Source organism: Zophobas morio, unplaced genomic scaffold, assembly GCF_036711695.1.
Source record: "Zophobas morio isolate AGI-343-1 ecotype UQ-CSIRO unplaced genomic scaffold, CSIRO_AGI_Zmor_V1 ptg000205l, whole genome shotgun sequence".
Classification (NCBI taxonomy): Eukaryota; Metazoa; Arthropoda; class Insecta; order Coleoptera; family Tenebrionidae; genus Zophobas; species Zophobas morio.
Window position 1 is genome coordinate 19,407 of NW_026972309.1, and position 11,628 is coordinate 31,034.

The window sequence follows — 11,628 nt, forward strand, 5'->3', positions numbered from 1 at the left end:
TTTTCAACAAAGCAAGTGCCACTAATGTTGTTTCTTTCAAGAGTTTAATGCGTTCAACTTTCTTTTCCTTGATTGATAAATCATATTTAAAGCTTCCTTTTAGATGTATAACTGAAATCATTAGTGAATGACTTAAACTCACTAATGAAGAATTTTAAAAAGGTTTGGAGCTCATTTTTAAAAACAGGTCATATACTGACCTTTTTGAATCTGTTCCTGGAAATAAAAATTATAAAAGTAATAAGTTTATTTCAGTCGTATACTCAAAAGGGGCCACTATATATGAAAAAAGTGAAAAATGGTATAAATTAGTCAAGATGCTTGAAGTGAGGTCTAAAAGAACTGCTAAAATTAAATGGGATTTTGGAGAAATGGTGTCTTTGATTCACGATCTCCTTATGCATAAAGGAAAATTAAATATATTTTAGCTATTGCCAATGATTTTAGCTACAACTTTTTTCTTTGCCCCTCCAATATATCAATTTAAAAGATGCTAGCAGGAGGATAGAAGCTAATAGTTGTCGAAAAACTAAATTATTGGTTCACATAAACGTTTTGACCTCAATGAATTCCTTATTGATGCCAGAAAACGTATATGGATAAATTTAGTTTAGCTCTTGATGGTAGGCCACTCACGCATACTTTGAGCTTGTTAAGCATGATTTACAGCTCCACAGAAATAGAAGCAGGCCTTCTTAAACAGAGGTAAGGAACAAGAGTTTGCCAAAACACTACTTTTCTGAACTAATATGCGTAATGAACTACCTCAATTTAGGAGTAGCTTGGAAGGGATGAATTTACCCTATGATGTCTCGAGGAAACGTGCCACTGAGGTGTGGCAACCCTACACCCTATGTGGCACGACTGGATTAAGACCTAAAGGTCTGCAAGGTTCCTCAAATGAGGGACCTTTAAATATTTTTAGGGATTGTCAATGTGCTGATAGACCTATTAACGCTGAAACCCGAATGTCTCAGTGTCTCTTGCAGGGCCCCTCTTCAAATTTTGTTGATATCTCAATAGAAAGGGTTGATAGCATTACCGTGGATAAGCAAGATGAAACATTAGTACACGGCACAAAAGGTTATGAAGGCAGGAATTATAAAGTTAGTTATTGCAAGTTTTTTTGGGAATAGTTCCTGATGTGTCCTATTGGCAATCTAGTTGGACTACATCAAAGAATAGAGAAGAAATACAAAAGTTCGGACTCCTTTACTTTAGGAAAATCTTTAAAGTTATTGTTTGATGCCCTTCGCAGGTCACCTGTAGTTTTAAACGAGAAATTTTTAGATTTTGTAGCAGAGTTTGGTCTTTTAAAGAGAATTACTGAGTATACTAAAAAGTATATTTCTGGGGGAAATCCATAAATTTCGTTACTTTTTTATTTTTCCTAATGGTAGATGACTTTGTTTATTTTTGGTCTGTGTTAAAGTTAAACTGTGTTGGTGAATTGGAATTTTGTATGCCTTGTTTTAGGGTTCACTTGTTAATCTCTTTTACTTTAAAAAAAAATAATGTTATCCCTAACTTTTATTTATTACAATCTATGTTATATCAGATATATATTTTGTATATACTTCAAACTATATAAAATCTTTTAAAATAGGTTTTGAGACCATGTGAACCGTTTTACAAACTTTTGTTGGTATATCTTTTAGTAGTAGAATAAATAATTTACTATTTACCTACCTTACTTTTTTTTAAATTACTTTTTTTCTTAGCACTTCAAGTGTCCTTTTTATTTTAGTACTCTTTACTCTTTGACTTTTTACTTCCGTCGAGGCTCTTATATTTATCTGTTTTATAGAATTTTTTATATCTTAATTGTTGATCATACAAAATCTATATTTTGCAGGTGTAATAAAAGCAAAAATAACTGACCTTAACTTTCAAAATTTTGATAATTTTTAAAATTTTGTATTTTTTGCATATTTATAGCTCAAAAAAATAAATATATGATTTTTTAAAATCCAATTTATAACCTAATTTATAAGTTCAACTTACTTAGTAAAACAAATTATTATATTAAATAAAGACTTAAGCTAAACCTTCCAGAGATTCACTCAAAAACTTTAGGTGTTAGTGTAGCTTACAATATACAAATATTTCGTAAAGTGTAATACACCTAAATTTTTAAGAAACTAAAGTTCCTTTCTTACTTAAAAAGAAAAATTCTTAGATTACAGTAACCAGATTTTTGGAATCCTATAACCAAGATTAAATAATTTACCTATTTCTAACTTAAACTGTAAAAAAGGTTAAAAAAAAAAAAAAGAAATTAAAAAAATATAATTTTAGTCTATAAAAATAAGATTCATAACAGAAGTTCAGCTTTATAGTTATTTTTAATAGGCTTTATTGGGTAATAATGATTTTATTACTTTCAGAATAGAATTGTAAGAGTAGTTTGAAATCTTATAGTATATAAATAAACTCATAGAGTTCGCTAACTAAAATATTTTGTTGATAATGATGCCTGCCTCAATAATTATATCCGCAGAGGTTGACTAACAGGCCTGGGGAGTGTGTTCATAATTTTTTGTAAAACATTCAAAACCCTCAAAACTCCTACCAACACTAACCCTAGAAAGACCTGAAAAAAACCCCGGGGCAATACAGGAATTAGGACCCAAAATGATATTTCTAATTTTTCTTGTGAAAACCGGTTCTCCGGGGGTAAGGGCATGTTTCATTAGTGTACCACCTAATGTAGTAACTTAAAAACTTTTTAGTATACGCACTGTCATAAATCCTTTGAAGTTAGTACTTAATTTTTGCTAGTGGTTATCATGAGCGTAATTTAAGTGGTGGATCTATTTATTCATCCTCCATCATTATCTTTCATAAAGACCTCGTTACCATAAGTTCTATTAATTTTTGAACATATGTGTGGGGTTTATTTCATAACAAATTTAATGAAAATAAAATATTGGTGCTGGATCGACCGCTTGATGCAAAAGTTCAGCTTTTACTACAAACGAGCGCTCCTAGCCTGCGTGACGGGAGTCCGATTGACGGACTAAGAATTCGGTAAGGTTACAATTCTATACTCCCTATAAAGAAACGTCATTTTATTAAGTTATTTTGTACAGTTGCCAAATGATGAAACAATTAAATATTAATCTTCTTTATTATCATCAAGATCAGAGTCCAAGAAGAACTGTTCATAAAACGCCAGTAAGAGACTCTACTGAAAAAAACGGCCAAACACAATAACAATTTACTTGATCAATATTTTCTTTTGTATATGCCAACTCGGTAATCTCCTCCAAGTAAAGAGCGTCGTTACAACACTTCAATAACAACTCTTCCTTGTTATCCCTAAAGGCTTGAAGGACCTTCAAGACTTTAAACATTTATAATATTCAGTGTTTGGTTTAATTGCTAACCTTCTCAGAGCATGCAACGCAGTTACTAAAAGCTTCCCCGCGGGATATTAATAAATTATACAGGGACAAAAACCCTCGAATTTGGTGAGGGACTATTCCTAATTATTTAATCAAAATTAAAAAAAGCTTGCTTCGATCATCACATAATCTGGAGTACCCAAAGGGGTCTCCTCAACTTCATTGCTGGAGATAGAAAGGTTAACAATATTAGGCAATGTTAACAAAATAGTAACGGATATATAAAAGTAATTTTAAAGTTAAAATTATTTTTTTAGTACTCTTATTTTAGTGCAAGTGCACTTAAGGTTGTAAGTTAAGAGAAAACAGTTAAAGATATAAATGGACTGACCTTTCTGGATACTGTATAAAAGAAACAAACAATTCTACCGTTAAAGCACTTGCTATAAAGGAAAGACCTTATTTATATAAAATTAGCAGGTTTCCTCGGTATAATATCTTTTTTAGTTAATTTTTTTTTAGTCAACCTTTTATCCTATTAAACTAAAACTACGACATAGTATTACTTATATGTAGGTTAAGGTAGAGGAAAGTATTTTCAAAAGGTATTTTATCAGCACACGATTATTATATATTGCAAGTCCATAGTCGCAATAGCTTAAAAAAAAAGTTAAAATTTTAAGTGACGCCCATTATTGCATTATTATGTATACTGAAGGAAGCTACGCAGTAATATGTAGTAATTAGAGTGCATCATAGTAGCAAAGTCAGATATTTTCATTTGGTTAGGATGATATACTAGTGGCCGAAAATAGACCTGGCCTCGTCACTGTGCACTGCTGGTCCAATGTTCTGCTTTCAAAGGACTTGATGTAGGTAATTAGCAAAGAATCACATTAAAGGTTTGTATAAATATTACATTCACTGGAGCCACAACATCCGAGCAAAAGTAACAACCTTAAATGAAAATAATTATAATATTCCATTAAAACCTTTTTCTATACTGACTACTATCATTATTTTATCTTAATAATAGTTTTTTAATAACTCAAGCGTTTTTTAATAGGAGTGTCGTAATTTCCATGGCGCATAACCACAAAAGAATCGAAACCCAAAGCGGCATTCATACAAATCTATTAGTTTATCCTCAATAGATGAAGCTTAATTAAATCTAAAAACTGCTTAACTTTATCATGAGCCTGGCAAAGGACAGTGGGCAACCACCTGCTTTCACGACTGTCAGTTAGCAAGAATATAGCATCGTGCTCTATAACAAGTTCTTCTAGCAGTTTAAAATCCTAACAAGAGTTTGTTATAAAACTATACTTATTAGTACTCATATTGCAAACATTAATTTTTTTGAAAATAATGCACACCAAACTTATATTAACTCCTAATAGCTTTTATTTACTTAATTTAAGATCTCGCAAAGTATTTTTTGTATACACTTTTAAATAGAGTGCACAAAAAAATAAAACATTATTATATCAGTGATTACTGCTGAAAAACCAACTTGTTTAACTTTATAAAAAATTATATAATAGTATAGCAACCTGTTATAAAAAATATCGCTAAACTTATTTGTAAATATGTAAAACCTTCAAAGTCGAGTCTACCTCATCAATGGCGATGGCATGGCCCGGCATAGGGACAGTTATTTCGTAGCCCCGGCTTTGCTATTGGGAAAGATAAAAAATAATTATCAAGAGCAAAGTTTATTATTATAAGTAGCAATAAGTGTGTGTCATATAGATAGCGCTTACACAGTTGGGATAGATGCGTTTAAGCGCTTCCGCCGCCGCATAAGCTTTACACTTGCCGCCCTGTTCGTTTCACGTCATTTGCAGTATTATTAATATAATATTATCTTTATTAATTATTATTATTACTACTATTACCTGCATACTATCTTTGAAATCAAAAAGAGTTTGGCGTGTGGGGTTACTTAGGGAAACTTTCCTAGTAAAACAAGAAAATATAAAACTAACCTGTAATGACCAACCTATTATTTTTTTGTTGGTTTACTTAAAGCATAATAATTGGATTTTCCTACCTATTAAGCTAAAACTCTTAACATAATTTTAATAATAATAAATATTTTTAATGACATAACCCTTGCGTATTATTGAGGTTTAGCTACATAATAAGCATTCACAGTTGATAAAAATATAAAGGGCTACCCGTTATCAACAAAGGTCACGTGAGTGATCCCCCACGCGAGTAGACAGCGGCTCACATTACAACCTAGTGTACCCGCGCCTATGATTAGACACTTCCATAGATATTAATAAAGTAAAGCAAGTTAATCCAATAAAAAATAAATGTGTTTCGATAAGAAAATGCTAAATTGCGTTGTATTGGGTTATTTGTTCTAATTATATGTTTGTAACATCCGGTAAGTTATTCTTAATTTTCTAGCCATTATAATAATGTGAATCCCCCAAATAAAAATTGGGTGGAAAAATTATAGCTGCTTTTTTTTACTTTTACGGCGAAAAGTTTATCAATATCAAGAGACGGTAAGAGTCGCCACTTCATTAAACTCAAATTTATAAAGCAAGCAGTTTCAGCGATCCTAGCAATTTTGTAATTTGTGGTAATGAGGTACATATAAAAATTTATACTTCTTAGGATCTAGGGTAGAACTCAAATCTAAAACTCGCCAAGCAAGTTTATTTTTCACATTCCTCTCCCAGCCCACTATTTTTAACGGTCCTGTTACCAACAATCAATAAATAATTTATTTTATTATATATTCAAAATAAATAACTGTTTATATCAACTAAAGAAAAAACTTTCAGGCCACAAACAACTATGCCGTGTTCAACCATACAAACTCCAGACTTCCATTCTTCGCGGTAACACACTAACAAAAGCAGTGTTTACTTTACAATATATATATATATAAGTAAATTTGATCCGACCAATATCCACCGTTTGGACGTAAGGGCTACAGTGGCATAGTATAGTCGCGACGACATTTCTGATCGGCCATCCTGGTGCATGCGGGTTGCCACATGGGTCGCAGTACCCAACGACAAGCTTTAAAAATTAGTATATAAACAGCCTTCCAAACGCGGCTAGAATACTAATCCACCTTTTCCTCACGCACTAAATCTTGCCAGCCGTGGAGGGGATGGGCAGTGCCAGTGATAAGATCAATTACAAAAAAGGTCCTTTGCTTATAATGCAACGCAGAAAAACTATCTATCAGAGTCTTTAACTTGTATATTGTGATATAAAAAACGTTATCATAATTATATTTAGTAGTAGTTATACACTACATTAGGAGCAGGAAGATACTCAGTGATAGGCATAATGTGCTGGTATACTATAGAATCTTCACTTAAAATTAGTGCAGGAAAGCAAAACCTGTTATGAAAATTTTTAGTTTTGCATTTGCTTTTAACTTTATTTTAAATTATTTTATAATTTTTTCCTTAGTTATTTTTAGTATAAAGGAGCAACTCTACAGAAATTACGAAAGATTTTGACTTGTTAAATTATATACTTTGCCCTTTATAAGTGCTTAGCCTAATATTTTCTATTGAGCGCATAACGCTGCTTAGGAATACAAAGGGAATACAAACCTTAGGTTTAAAAATTATTTTTTTTTACTTTTATTACCTTTTAAATATTTTAGTATGAATAGTAATAGGTTTTTTTTAAAATCAAAATATTTAAATTTTTAGTTTATAACTTATTATAAGGCAGTTACTACTTAAGAGATTCAAAGTTCTTAAAAAGTTAACATAATTTTTTAATACATAATTCTCAATAGATCTTTAGTAATATATTTTAATAAAATAGTCTAAACTTGTAAATTTATAATAGTATTACCAATAATAATACTTATATTTTTTAATATTAGCATAACAAAGCAGGAAAAAACGATTAACAAGGGAAGGATCCTCAAAAACATTTTCAGAAGAAATATCTGCCCATATCTAGTTAGTATTACCGTGAAGAGTTGATAAAAGTAAAAATACATATGACGGCACCTCGTCACAAATAGAGTTAAGAATGGCTGACTTATCACTTTTTTTAAAATCTTCAAGTCGACTATAATTAAACAGTGTCCCCCGCACGACTGTTCCCACAGTTTCAGGAATCCTTTTTTTAAATTAAAAGTCTAGTTACTATAGTATATACAAAATATTTTAAACAAATAATACTCGTCAAAGGAGTGGCTATCAAGATGAAATCGTGGAGAATAGAGAAGTGCTTTTCCACTATAGAAATAACCTTTGTTGAGGAAAATAGTTAAAAGAAAGTAACTTTAATATCTAAGGGAGAACCCCATAGAGGAGTTGGAGTATCGTCCAATTTATAAATATTTAGTGTTTTCCTTGTAAGTTCGTGCCAAAAGGTGGCATCAGGAATGGAAGTAAAGGGAACCACCTTTAAGACTTGAGACATTATTAAAAGCACCCTCAAAAGTGGGAAAACAGCCTACTTTTACCTCTTGTATTGTAATAAATAACTGTCTGTTTTTAAAAACATCCTCATTGGTAGAGTACTTTCCTTTATTTATATAATTTAATTAACAGTATAATTTTTCGGTATAATAAACATTTAGTAGTCCATAAAAGGAAGTTGCGATTATAAAACTTAATAGTGGACTCTTTAGGTTATAGCTAATGGCCACATTGTAATGCACTTTTCACCAAACCAAAGGCACACAGTTTAGTTTCTGCTTAAGTTTCTTGGTGAACGAAGGTCGGTAATTTAATTATGCAGGAAAAGGGTAAGTGACCTGTGTACATAAAACAGAGAAAAAAAATTCAGTGGGGCTTCTCTTTCTCTGGTTATATAAAGTTGACTAATCATCCTATGCTAACAATCATAAATTATTTATATTCACATTCATTTAAACCTCAACGTCCATATAATCCAAATGTATTAATAGTTAGTAAAAAAGGTTTCAAATTAACTGGAAAAGTTCTCTTAAGTGCTACTTATAACAGAAGTTTTAGAAGCGCCTTATTTCTTTTTTGAAATCAGGAAATTTATGTAAGTTGCACAAGTTTATGTAATAACTAGAAATTTTGGGGTTCATGGTTTTCTTGTACTCGTATTTTTTGTAATACTACTTAGTTTTATTAAAGTAAAAAACCTAATAAACAAGATAATTTTGGAAAAACTGTATTCTATTATGATCCTTCTTAATTAAAAAGGGTACCGCGTTATAAGCAGCAAGTTAGGCAACAAATTTGCGGTTTAAATTACAAATTCTGTTACATAGCACAGTACGATATAACTATACTCCTTAAAATATTTAGGTTATTTAACTTAAATGTATAGCTAATTATTAGGCCCCCCCCGACTGAACAACATATAATCGAGAATACTACATATAGTAATCTCAGTCTCAAATGTATAATATAATACGGAATTACTCTACCCAGGGGGGTACAATGAAGATCAGTTTTGCCAAATTGGGAGGCTTAAATTAGTATTTTAAAAAGCTTGTTTTTAAAATGAATTTTCAATCACTACTATCTTAAGTTGAGTTACCCACAAATTGTATAGCTTAAAGTACTTTGAATTACAAATAATTTTTAAATCTACACACAGTGTAGTTTAGTGACTATAACATAGTATGATTGGAGAAATAATATATACAAGAAGACTATGCCGGGAATGTAGCATTGACTTGTGATTAAACTGACCTGAAAATCAGAATTAAATTCTAGCGTTCTAGCGTTAACAATTACTTAAATAAAATTTAAATTTTGTAGTAGTTTCAGTTTCATAACAACCAAATATAAAAGTTTTAGAAGTAGTGCTTACTATTGTTATAATTTTGACTTGAGCATCAATAATTGTTGCAAATATTATCCCTCCCGCAATTTGCTAAGAGTATGGTTGGTAACGTCTATTTTTTTTTAATCGTAAATAATCTAATGTTTTCAAGAGTCTCGTCAAAATTTTTTTATATTTAGTAAAGCCCCACGAAAAATTTCACACCGTCTTTATATTCTATCCTTTATTATGCTTGGTTTACATACATTATCTATTTTCGGGTGAATGCTAATGTATCCATTTATTGTTTATATCTAATTTTAGAGTTTTGTTAGCATATAGAGATTTAACTACATCTATGTACTTATTTAAATCAATTTTCGAGATTTGTTTATACTTAAGAAGTTGCTCGTCTGGAGCACATTGCAATAATTATTGCAAACTAGGTCATTATTTTAAACCAAAGTTCAACAGGGAGTATAGAAGAAGACCCATTTTTTTTTGTCATTACCGGCATGAAAAATGTTCACTCTGAGGAAGTCAGTTCCTTCATTTCCCGATACAAACAGAAGCAATTTTTAGTTTTACAGATTGAAGGGATCGTAAAGTCAGCAGCTAAATTTACATTTAATAGAAAAATACTTTTTGCTTTTGATACGAAAACTTAATTAGCTCTTGAAAAATATAATTATCGCCGCTGTTACCTTTGTGAGATTAAAAGATATATATTGGTTGGTAGGTTTGTCGTGTTAAGTTTCTTTTTTACAATAAAAAAAATAAAAAAAAAAGTCACAGAATGTTAAAAAATATAAATTTCTTTATGTTGAAATTGTCGCATATGAAATTTGCTCCCATTCGGAAAGTTGCATACAAATTGAATAAACATAAAACACAGTTGCGGTACCGTTAGTTACTAAAGGGCGGTTTCTGAGTACATTTATAATGTAACAGATGCTTCAGAGCACCAAAGCACGAGTCATCAAGGTCAAGATGCTACATTGCTCATGGAACTTCCTGTGATTATTATGCACTTCACAATAAATTACATTATGTGTAAAAGGTAATACATGACTGAGACTATCAGACTTTACGCTATCTAGTCGACTTTTTATATATCTTCTACACAGGCAAAAAGGAATAATATTTTTTACCTTTTTCGCTTGTTACTTAATGTAATTATACACAATAGTAAAAATTTAAAACACAGGATATACTTAAGCTACAAGTCGAAAATTGATAAAAACTTTATTTTATGCTATAAAAACAAAAGGGTCTATATACCTGTTCAAGAAAGATAATAAATAATAAATTGACAATCCGCGAATAAATCAACAAATGAGTCGAGCCTTAATCCTTACGTACTTAAATGTGCAAATACGCTCACCCTGTTGAAGGCATTATCTATGCTTGAAAAGGCTGTAAAAATAAAGTGTGTTTTAAAAATTTGGTTTTGAGGTGATGGAGTTGCCTATAAATGTCCGCACCATAAGCTGAATAATATTTTTAAAGTAACCTTCAAAACCTTACTGGCAGACATTCACTTAATCATTTGTAAGTTTTTTTAAAAATATTTTTATATATCTTTTTAAATATTTAATAAAATTTTCATATTGATCAAAAGTTCTCCAGTATTATTGTAATGACGCAAGGGGTCCAGGTTTTGGACCTCAAGAAGTTGCTTCCTAAAATAAAACTTATAAATAAGCATGCTAGCCACAGAAATGCACAGAATTTAAGTAAAACTTTTTAAATTTTCTAACCTTGGTCGCTGAAGAGGTAGCGAAAACAAAGAAATTTATCCAGTAAAACATTTAAAATTTGTAAATGAAATATTTTTTATCGTTGTTAAAGATAATAAACTAGATAATATACGAAGTAAACCTTGATTATAAGAAGTCACTGATGTCGCAGACCTCGGAAAAACAATTAATAAACTTTATCACTAAACTATCAAAGCTCTGACAATTACACATTTATTTTTATTAAGAATACCTAATTAAATTAAATATAAATAGTAAAAATTATAAATATTTATTTAATATTCTTTCGAGATATGAGAGTTACGAAGATTTTTGAAAGTATCGCTGTATATTTTCATTTTTTCGAAGTTAAAGGCAATAATGTTATTCAATGAGGGCTTTTTTCGGGTCTTTCAAGCTCTGTCAGTTACACGTGTACTCTTTCAACAAATACCCTAAAATTTAAGTTTAATATTAAATATAAAAATCAACGATAACGAAATTTTTTTTTGGGAGATTGAGAGATTGGTACTCTCTAAGGATCCCATTTTACTTTTCCATTTTTACAAAGTAAGAAGGAAAATTGAAACTCCAAATATAGAATTGATTTCAAAAATATTAAAGAGCTGACAATTACAGACTTGTTACACTATCGTTCAAAATTGTTTCTGTTTTATGTTTTTTCGTAAAGATTCTATAACGCATTTAATTAATAATTGGTTATATGAATCCCTTATATATATAAGTTTGGATTGAGATCTATTTAGCGTAGTTTGTATTAGAGGAATTGCTTTCTT

The 11,628-nt window shown here is 30.4% G+C and overlaps 2 protein-coding genes across 7 annotated transcripts; one reads left to right on the forward strand and one right to left on the reverse strand.

Annotated features, from left to right (window-relative positions):
• The first annotated feature begins 232 nt into the window (after positions 1 to 232).
• On the forward strand, positions 233 to 1,658 carry LOC135146010 (uncharacterized). 3 transcript variants are annotated; one of them, XR_010283646.1, is made up of 4 exons: positions 233 to 705; positions 776 to 1,106; positions 1,165 to 1,258; positions 1,607 to 1,658. XR_010283646.1 is itself a non-coding variant. In XM_064078153.1 (4 exons), the coding sequence occupies exons 1-4, from the start codon at positions 596 to 598 to the stop codon at positions 1,611 to 1,613; spliced, it is 519 nt and encodes a 172-aa protein (XP_063934223.1). In that variant the 5' UTR covers positions 233 to 595; the 3' UTR covers positions 1,614 to 1,658. The 3 variants fall into 3 exon arrangements, 2 of the variants coding, with proteins under 2 accessions (XP_063934223.1, XP_063934222.1); XM_064078153.1 differs by having other exon boundaries at positions 776 to 1,083; XM_064078152.1 differs by lacking the exon at positions 1,607 to 1,658 and having other exon boundaries at positions 776 to 1,083; positions 1,165 to 1,380.
• A 1,425-nt stretch (positions 1,659 to 3,083) lies between these two features.
• On the reverse strand, positions 3,084 to 7,801 carry LOC135145986 (ubiquitin-like modifier-activating enzyme ATG7). 4 transcript variants are annotated; one of them, XM_064078116.1, is made up of 23 exons: positions 7,646 to 7,801; positions 7,523 to 7,579; positions 7,349 to 7,460; positions 7,247 to 7,294; positions 6,632 to 6,719; positions 6,445 to 6,570; positions 6,272 to 6,389; positions 6,118 to 6,213; positions 5,972 to 6,062; positions 5,832 to 5,922; positions 5,528 to 5,619; positions 5,246 to 5,306; positions 5,111 to 5,170; positions 4,946 to 5,023; positions 4,535 to 4,645; positions 4,396 to 4,480; positions 4,267 to 4,304; positions 4,165 to 4,213; positions 3,739 to 3,805; positions 3,547 to 3,572; positions 3,390 to 3,487; positions 3,225 to 3,338; positions 3,084 to 3,160 (listed from the first exon to the last, which is right to left on the reverse strand). In XM_064078116.1, the coding sequence occupies exons 1-23, from the start codon at positions 7,764 to 7,766 to the stop codon at positions 3,119 to 3,121; spliced, it is 1,869 nt and encodes a 622-aa protein (XP_063934186.1). In that variant the 5' UTR covers positions 7,767 to 7,801; the 3' UTR covers positions 3,084 to 3,118. The 4 variants fall into 4 exon arrangements, with proteins under 4 accessions (XP_063934186.1, XP_063934185.1, XP_063934184.1 ...); XM_064078115.1 differs by having other exon boundaries at positions 4,964 to 5,023; positions 7,188 to 7,294; positions 7,523 to 7,592; XM_064078114.1 differs by having other exon boundaries at positions 7,188 to 7,294; positions 7,523 to 7,592.
• Positions 7,802 to 11,628: the final 3,827 nt, after the last annotated feature.